The sequence below is a fragment of the Cystoisospora suis genome, assembly GCF_002600585.1.
Source record: "Cystoisospora suis strain Wien I chromosome Unknown contig_1431, whole genome shotgun sequence".
NCBI lineage: Eukaryota > Apicomplexa > Conoidasida > Eucoccidiorida > Sarcocystidae > Cystoisospora > Cystoisospora suis.
In genome coordinates, this window is record NW_027154231.1 from 1 (window position 1) to 9398 (window position 9398).

At 44.4% G+C, this 9398-nt stretch overlaps 1 protein-coding gene across 1 annotated transcript; it reads left to right on the forward strand.

The window, feature by feature from the left end:
• Nucleotides 1-1111: 1111 nt before the first annotated feature.
• On the forward strand, nucleotides 1112-8282 carry CSUI_003271 (vacuolar sorting protein; the record flags this gene model as incomplete). The annotated part of the gene is made up of 6 exons (XM_068063469.1): nucleotides 1112-2826; nucleotides 3847-3943; nucleotides 4384-4693; nucleotides 5564-5931; nucleotides 6815-6882; nucleotides 7683-8282. The coding sequence occupies exons 1-6, from the start codon at nucleotides 2740-2742 to the stop codon at nucleotides 8280-8282; spliced, it is 1530 nt and encodes a 509-aa protein (XP_067924555.1). The 5' UTR covers nucleotides 1112-2739.
• Nucleotides 8283-9398: the final 1116 nt, after the last annotated feature.

The window sequence follows — 9398 nt, forward strand, 5'->3', positions numbered from 1 at the left end:
AGGGGCGTCACAGGCGTTACAGCTGTGTGGCGTCTAGTGGTTGTGGGACTCCTGGTGCCGTAGGAGACGTTACGGCACGGGGAAGGTTCTGGACCTGCTAGACAGGCAGAGAGTCTACACTGGTCCCAAGCGGACCGGACCCTCTGCGACCGCGAGACGCCGTGCGTAGGCAAGCGAGCCAGGAGAATGTTGTTTTTCTGCTTAGAGAGAATATGTTTCTATCGAAACAGTGGTAGCAGTTGCGCAGCTCTGACAGAAGAGCTGAGCCGCATGTACACTCTAGTTGGCTCGCTTGCCTACGCACGGCGTCTCGCGGCCGTATCTATCTAACTCTTGGAGCTAGCGCAGTTCAGCCGTACGTTCGCCTCTTTCTAGTGAACGTGCTGGAGTAGCGTGACAAGCGCTGTCACAGATGCGGAGACTGGCGGACCTCAGCCTCTAGTGGCGCGCCTTGATCTCAACAGGGAGCACGACAACCTGCACTGGGCGGTAGCTCCAAGCGTTCAAAAGATATGGATATGAAGGCAGTAACTCCCAACCGTTGTAAGCCCTCAAGCACGATAGCAAGCGCGAAGCTCCAAGAAAGTGCCTTGTGGAACACGACCCCGAATTCTTTCTTGAAGAGTAGTTCCTTGAGTACTGGTTCGGTGTGATGCTTTCTTCTTCTCGGTCGTTGTGCGATCCCTCCCTCCGTCGCGCAAGGGAACTCAAACCTGAAAATGCCCTCCCCGTTGTGTGAAACAACAAGCGGCAGGAACGCGATAGACAGGCACTTGCAACACCAGCTGCCTCTCGTTACTCCTGATGATCGACCTAGGATGATCGCCCCCCTAAAGCACTCTCCCTGTTAGGTCGCAAGTATAGCCCTTTGTCCCTTTTAACTGACGACCCTATTCCCGTCTCCCGCGCTTGCTTTTTTGAGTCGAGCTCGTCCGCATTCAGCAAACAGCGACACATCAAGGGGGGAGAGGGGCGTCAGGCATGCTACGCCTCTAGATATTCATCACGACAGCGAGGGTCCACACGCCACAGCTACTACTTCAGGCTCGCCTACTGCTCCTGCTGTGACGTCTGGTTTGATGTGCGATGTCTGATCAGCTCAACAACTGACGTCCGATATGACTTGCCTTTCCCTAAAAGTTAAGAGTTTAAACGTTTATTTACTCGTGTCAGCATGCTCTTCTTTTGTTTCCGGGCTCTTTGTTTCCCAATTTTGAGCTCGTTCGTCGTCAGTCTTCAGCAGCAGGAGCAGGAGCAGGAGCAGCAGACTATCACGCTATGTCTAACTGAATGAATGCTTCAACCATTCATACGCCTCCTCTTCTACAGGGTTATTGTTAGCTGTCTCTTCTCTTTTTGGTTTCTCTCACGACACTAGGGACAAACGTGGTGTTTTTCTTTTAACATCTTTTTCATTAGGGCTCTGCTTCTTTCGCTTGTGATTGTTCTCCTTGTCTTTCTGTGCCCTTTTTCGCTATCTATTGCCGTCAGAGTTCCCCTGTTTTTCAAAGCGACACCCCCCATCTTCTCTGGATGCATTTCCATTGATAAACTTCTCCCATTCAACGGCATCTAAGAATCGTCTAATCATCATCGATAGTCTTCTGTCTTTCTAGGTCCAATCTTCCTCTAGAGTCGACCTCCATCTTTTTTTTTCCTCCTCTCTGCTTCTCGACCTCACTGGTTTCGTGTCTGTCTGGTTACGAATCAGGAGGGTTCGCCCTAGAAGTCTAGACTCCCTGCCGCTGTCTCTTCTTTCACAATTCCTCTTTGGCGACAGGACCACTTTAACAGCAGCCTTAGTTGGGTCCGGCGTTCATCATCGTGTTCCTCTTTCAACCTTTTCTCGAGCCCGTCTTTCTCCCCTGTTGGTTCGTCTTGCTTGTCACCGGTTTCACGTGACACACGCGGGTTGGCTCCATTCTCTCTTTGCATCTCTCTTTTCTCGTTCGAACGTTCACTTTCTTTCTTCACACATCATCTCTCTCTCTCCCTGTCTGCGTCCTTGAGCTTCCGTCTTACTCTTCAGCGGGGAGTTTCTCTGTTTTAGCGAGAGCAAGAGCCACACTACACGGGTGGTAGACTTTTGAGTGAGAGAGTCATATCACTTTTTTCTTTCGTCGCTTACCACAGACAAACAAAAGGGTGGGAATGTCTGTGCCTCCTTGAGTAAGGAACTACGATTAGGAAAGAAAATCTCCACTGCTCATTCCTTTCTTTCAGATTGCTGTCATCTCAACGGTCTCTTCCTTACCGTCCCAAGAGGATGCCTCTTATGAAGAGTTGTTTTCAGCGATTGCCTTATGTACGCAACACCCCTTTGACTCTTCTTATAGGGTCGTCATTTTTCTTTCCTTCTTTCTTCTCGAGTCTTGCCTGAGAGGTTCGCTTCTCCATTTTCTCTCTGTCTTTCTCTCTGCTTTCCACCATCGTTTGAAAGGCGAGGAGAAACGAAGGACGCGATAAAGAGAAAAAGAGATCTGTCTCTCCTTCTTCATTCTGCCCCTGCTCTCCTCGGATCTCCTTTTCCTGGGGCGGGCGCTCCCGTTGCTCGGAGGCTCTTTGAGTTTATAAGCCTTTTCTTTCATCCGTCGCGACGAGAAGATCAAGAAGATCATAAACAAGGGAGGGTAGACTGGACACCTTCGTTCTTCTTTTTTCTTTCACGGTTTCTCGTGTCGATTTCTTTCTCTTCTTCATTCTCTCTGTGGATCTATTTTCTCTTGCCGGCTCGTCAAGATGATAATGGAGCATGATCAGGAGAAGCTCCTGGACGAGGCGTCCGCTGTGGTGAAGGAGCAGGCTCGGTATATGAAGAAAGCCATTGTATGTTCTCTTCCTTTCTTCTCTCTCTCTCTCGCTCTTCCAGATATGTAAAAAGAATCTCAAGCATTCTCTGTGGTCTTTGTCTCTCTATCCTTTTCTGCATTTTCTCCCTATATACTACTACATGTATCTTCATATACACACACATCTCCATGATACACTTCTTGTCTTCTCTCTACCTATCTATCTGTATCTATATATATGTAGCTCCAATCTATGTTTAATCATCTATCTGCCTTTAACGATGCATTGGTCATACATCAATTCTTCAAGTTGTTCTTTTCTCTCCATTCTGTCTCTTTGTCTGTCTTAACTCTCTCTTCTTTATCTTCACATGTCCCCTCTCTCTGTTGCATTCGTAACTGTCGCTGTAATGCAAAATCTTCTTTCAAAGAGCGCCAGCAGGCGATACATATATCTAATCTTCTGTTCTGCTTCATCTCACACATAGACTTCCTCTGTATAGATCTATACATCTAGACACATAGATGATATTTGTATAAAGGGACTCACGGAAAGGCGCGGATAGTATGGCGGTCGCCCGCAGGAGAATCGAGGGCTTCCCCACTCGACAAGCCTCCAACCTTCACATATCTGTCTCATGCCAAGTCTTTGCGTACGATCTACGTAGATTGATAGATAGATCAAAGAAAGATAGATAGACTATTATAGCTAATGGAGAGAGTATATCATTCACTAAACAGAGAGACAGATGTATTGCGCATCTCTTTAGACGTTTACTTCTGTAGTCTTCTTTCGACGTTCCGTATCTATCTTTAATCCGTCTATCTTTAATCTATCTGTCTATCTATCTTTATATACCTGCAAGACAGCGAAGAGATACTAGATGTGTCTGAACTTGCATATAGATTCGTGTATATGTATATCGGTCCATATATATGTGTATAGGTTCATATGTATGTGTATAGGCTCATAAGTATGCATACAGGTTCATCTCTATGTATTTAGGTTCATATGCATGCAGTGGTCTTTTGTGTACACAATGTTGTCTGGCTGCAGGACACGGATAATCTCCGAGAGGCTTTAAAGCATGGATCAAATATGATATGTGAACTTCGCACTTCTCTCCTATCGCCCAAGAATTATTATGAGCTATGTAAGAACCCCTCCTCACACAGATTAGTTTTCTATCTAGTCAACTTCATCTATCACTCTATCTTCGGTTCGTCCGCCTATCTATGTATCTATCTATCTTCCGTCTGTCTCTCAGTCTCTCCCCCCTAGATTCTTTAGTCGTGTATTTCTTTTCCTCTCCTCAGTTTCTTGTTTTTCTTCTTTTCTTTTCATTCGACGGAATGACGAGAGACAGAGAGATGCGTGTGTGTTCCAGCATGGCCAGTCTTACTACCGGGGGGTCTCTCCGTTTGCATGCGCATGCGTTGAGACATCCCTGCCTATGCGACGCACTACAGACCTCTCTATAGAATGAGGAAATGAATGCTTCTCTCCTCACGCCAAGGTCACGCTTTTTCTTTCTTTCTTTCTTTCTCACTCTTTCTTTCTCTCTCTCTCTCTCTTTCTCACTCTTTCTTTCAGATATGTTAGTATTTCATGAGCTTCAGCATCTCTCGGCGTTTTTTTCTGATCGTTCTCGTCATCATCGTAAGATGTCTGAGCTGTACGAATCGGTCCAGCATGCGGGGAATATCCTTCCCCGCTTGTATCTTCTCATTACCGTGGGGGCGTCTTATATCAAGTCGAAGGAAGCTCCTGCATGCGATATTCTACGGGATATGACTGAGCTATGCAAAGGGGTTCAGCACCCGATGAGAGGCCTCTTTCTTCGCTTCTATCTCACACAAATGTGTAAAGATAAACTCCCTGACGTCGGATCGGATTACGAAAGGTATGCGGGGGGGTACAGGTTCTTTGCCTTTTCATCAAGAGAAAGAACAGCGAAGAGAAAGAGACAGAAAGAAAGATAGAAAGAAAGAGGGATAGAGGTGATCAATAAAAAGTAGAAAGATGGAAGAGTTGTAGAGAGTTGTCTCTGTCTCTTCTCGTGGCGATTGAAATGAAGAAACAGCACATACAAGTATGCAGGCACATATAGATATATAGATATATATATAGATATATATATATGTGGAGGAGAAGGGGGTGGATCACATGCAGATACGTTTGCATGTACACGTTTGAAATCTTTCTTTACTTGTTTCATGTCTATATAACCTCGAACTCAGTCTCGTTCCTTCTCTTTCCCTCTCTTAGTATCCATATCTATGTATCGATCCATGTAGGTATACTCTGTCCAGTGTATGTATGAGATACACATGTAGACATACATGTATATATATATACATACATGTATGTCTACATGTGTATCTCTATATAGCTTTGTATAGAAGCTGGCGTAAGGAGCAGAGGGGTTAATTCTTTTCATGAGCTTTAGGGACACGAAATTTCTTGACTCGTAGACTGCCTCTCTCCTGTACGCAACCGCCTTAGGTCGTATACATATGCTTCTCTATAGACATATCTCAATACATGTATGGATATGCACATACATATATATACATTTGTGTATAGGATGGTTCGCTTTTGGTATCTGTCCGATGTGTACATGTGTGAATCGAAATCTCGTGCGACTTTCCTTCTCTATGACATGTCAAAAAGTTTCTGTTTGGATTTCTTGTACATACCCCCCCTGTCTTTGTATCTTCTCTCTTCATCTCTCTCTTTCTCTCTGTCTCTCCCCTTTCTTTCTTTCTTGAAGAGAAGGAGGAGGTACTCTGGATGACGCTTTTGCGTTTCTGTTGACGAACTTTACCGAATCGGCGAGACTGTGGGTGAGGCTACAGCACCAAGGAAGTTCTCGTGAGCGACAAAGAAGAGAGAAGGAGCGCCATGATCTACGGGTCCTAGTTGGATCGACTCTTGTACGTATGGCGCAGCTTGATGGGATGAGCGTTGAGTTCTATAAAGAAGAAGCTCTCCCTCGTCTATTAGAGCAAGTCATAGGGTGTAGGGATGGCATGGCGCAGCAGTATCTCTTGGATTGTATCATACAAGTCTTCTCGGACGAGTGTCATCTACAGACCCTCGATATCTTCCTACAAGCTTGTCTATCTGTACAGCCCTCCGGTAAGATTCTCAACAAGAGAATAAAGGAAAAAGTCACACGCGAAAGCCTATGACCTCTATCTGTCTTTGATCAATCAATCTATCTATCTATCTTCAGTCTGTCTATCTGAGAAAGCGTATAGGTGCTAGTACATTGAGACGAAGATAGTCAATTCTATGTGTATATGCATACATATCTAGCAACTCTGTACTCATATAGTCTCTCTCTCTCTCTCTCTCTATATATATATATATGTCTGAGGAGGTTGATATCTATGTCCATATATCGGCGAATAGAAGAGAAGGGAATAGATAGGTTCTATGCTTCTGTGTGGGACTGTCATCTCTACCATACGCATCAGAAGAGAAAGACTCGATCACCTTCACGTTGTTCTTTCTCAAGTCGATTCTCTGACCTTCTCTTGTTTCTGTTGTATCTTTCCTTTCCGTTTTCGCATCATGATAAGAAAGACGTGATGGCCGTGGGGTCGACGGTAAAGATCTTCTTCATCCATTCTCATCCTCTCTAGATCAAAGGCCATCGTCTGTAGGAGTTGCACGTCTGTCTTTTAACACCCTATCTACGTCTTTCACGTATCTACTCTTTATGTAGAGGCCTATAGATGTCTCTGGGTGAACGTGTGTATGTGCTTGACTGTATATACAGTACTCTCCAGTCATATATATCCATTATTCATCTCTTCATATACATGTAGATCCAGGTCGATTTCGTGAGAGAACGTAGATCTTAGGAGGGGACCTCCTTCATCATAGATACTGTTTCTCTCTCTCTCGAGGTGGTGCATGCAAATGGTAGAGCAAAACAAGTCTTCTTTCATTTCGTCATGGAGATTCTTTTCTTTCTCTCTCACTCTTTCTTTCTTTCTTTGCTTGTTGCCCGTAGTTGACTTGAAAGGAATTTTCGTAAATCTCCTCAACCGCTTAGCGAACTTCGTACAATCTGAACCTGAGGTCAGTCAAGAAGAAAGAAAGAAAGAAAGAAAGGAAAAAGAAAGAAAGAAAAGGGAGCGGAAGAAGAAACAAATCGAGGAGGAGAAAAAGGAGACATTCGTGAACGATGAACCTAGCGCGTAGCTATAAGGCTCGTCTATCTCGGCGTGCACTCCTGGAGTATCTCTAGCCATTTCCCGGAATGCAATGTATATCTTCTGTCTATCTATCTTTAATGTATCTGCCTGTCTATCTATGTATGTCTAAACCTTTATTCTATCTATCTATCTTTAAGCTATCTATCTATCTTAAATTTATCTATCTATCTGTCTGTCTGTCTCTGATCTATGTTGACTCGACCTATCAATCTATGGGTAGGAGCTGCGAGCGTGTGTATATACACCGCGTTTTAGGAATGGACTGTTGTGTAAGGAGGGTTTCTTTCACGTAGGGAGTGGAGAAGAGATAGATAGATAGATTTCAGGAGGCGTCTCTCATCGTCTCTCTCCTCGCTTAATACCGTATAGTCTAGCCGCTCTGTGTGGATGAAAACAAGACATGTCTACTTGAAGAGAAGGTAATACATATATACATATATGTATGCATGTATATGTATGTATGTATCTCTATGCATGTGAAGAGAGAGAGAGAGAGAGGTAGCTTGCTGCTGCTGCTGCTGTTGTTGGTCTACCTGAATTTGAAGCGAGAAGAAACACACGAGGAAATGTCGCCTCAGTCATTCATTTCTCCTCCTCCTCCTCCTCTCTCTGCTTCTTTTCCCTCTTTCTTTCTTTCTTATCTCTTTCTTTCTCTTTTCGTAGAGTGTTCCTCCGGAGGTCGACATTTTTTCTCTCTTCTCTCGGTATATTTCAGATCTCCAAGATCGTTATCTTTCATCTCTCTCCAATGCATCGTCGTCTCACCCCGATGCTTCTCTCAATTCCAGCGGGGGGAATCAAGATATGAACAACGTCTTCAATTCTTCTTCTTCTTCTCAATCCGGAGGAGGAGGAGGAGGTGCCCCTGCAGATCTCACGTCTCTCTTGGAGTTGCAGATGTCTTTCTTATCTTTCACGTTAACTCTCTTCCCCGGGCGTATGGATTATGTCGATCAGATTCTCTCTTCAACCCTTCAACTCCTTTCTCGCTGTGCTTCTTCTTCTTCTTCAGCAGGGGGAGGGGGGGGCTCCGGAAAGAGGCCTCTATCTCCTGCAGGTGCCGAGGCGGTGGTGGAGATTCTTTCTTCTCCTTTGAGGAGTTTCTCTCTCTCTGTCTTAGAAATTGAGCACTTTCCTGCTTTGATGCGCTTCCTAGACTTTCCTACCAGGAAACAAGGTAAAACAGACGAGAATAGACAGAGAAAAGAGACACCCGAGGCCCGAAGACGATACTCTCGAGGCGATATAGAAAAGGAAAGATAGAAGGTGGGGACATGAAAAAGAGAGAGATGATAGGTCGGGCTGAAGGAGGTAGTCGAGGAGAGGCTCTTCCTTACAAGTCTATAGAAGAAAGAAAGCGAGAGAATAGAGGTAGAGATAGAAAGACACGCAACATGATGGATCATCATGTACATCTCTCTCTATATATATATGTATGTATATGTATATGTATGTATGTATATGTATGTATGTATGTATGTTTAATCTGACTTCTCTATGAGCTCGATCTTGAGTGATCACCCTTCGTTCTACTAATGGGGAGAGAGAGAGAGAAAGAGATAGATTGATAGAGGGAGTCTTTCCTTCGACTGTAGGAAGAGAGTGAGCTCTCTTCATTAGGGGATTCTCCTCCTTTCTAGCGAGTGACGTGGTCTCAAGCCGTTGTCTCAGGTGAAGAGAAAGAGACAGAGAGAGAGACAGATAGATAGGCAATATCACCCCACTGTTGCCAGCAGCATCATCATCTTCATCGTGGTTGTCTTCCTCTTCTTCACACTCTTTCTTTTCGATTCCTTTCATATGTCTATATTGTTAGCTTCCTAGTTATGTATATATATACATATATATATATATACATATATATAACTAGGAAGCTAACACTCTTTCTCAACACGCGGCTCTGGTGCTTCTCGTTATGAGGCCGTCGCTTCGATTCTATGTTACTTCCTATTTACACATGATAGAGAGAGAGAGCAATACATATACATAGGTAGAGAGAGAGAGGGGAAGGGCTAGATGTATGTGTGCGTGCGTCGTCTCTACATGTTGAATGAAATCTCTGTTAAGATTCCTTCTCGGTTTGTTTCTTTTCTCAGGGTGTGAGGCTCCTTCCTCTCCGTCTCGTGACGAGATGTACATAGGCTCCGGTACTCTCTCTCTTTCTCTCTTTTGTTTTGTATACCTCATATATACACTACCCACTTCTCTTTCTGGAATCTTTCTTCATGGATGCATTCCATCCTAACATTGTAGATGTTTCTTCTTCTTGTTTCTCTCCTAGGCCTCCTCATGCCTGCACCATTTCTTCCCCCGCCTCTCTTTGTTATTTGGCCTTTCCTTTTCTTTCTTTTCTTTCTTTCTCTCTCTTCCTGCTCCATT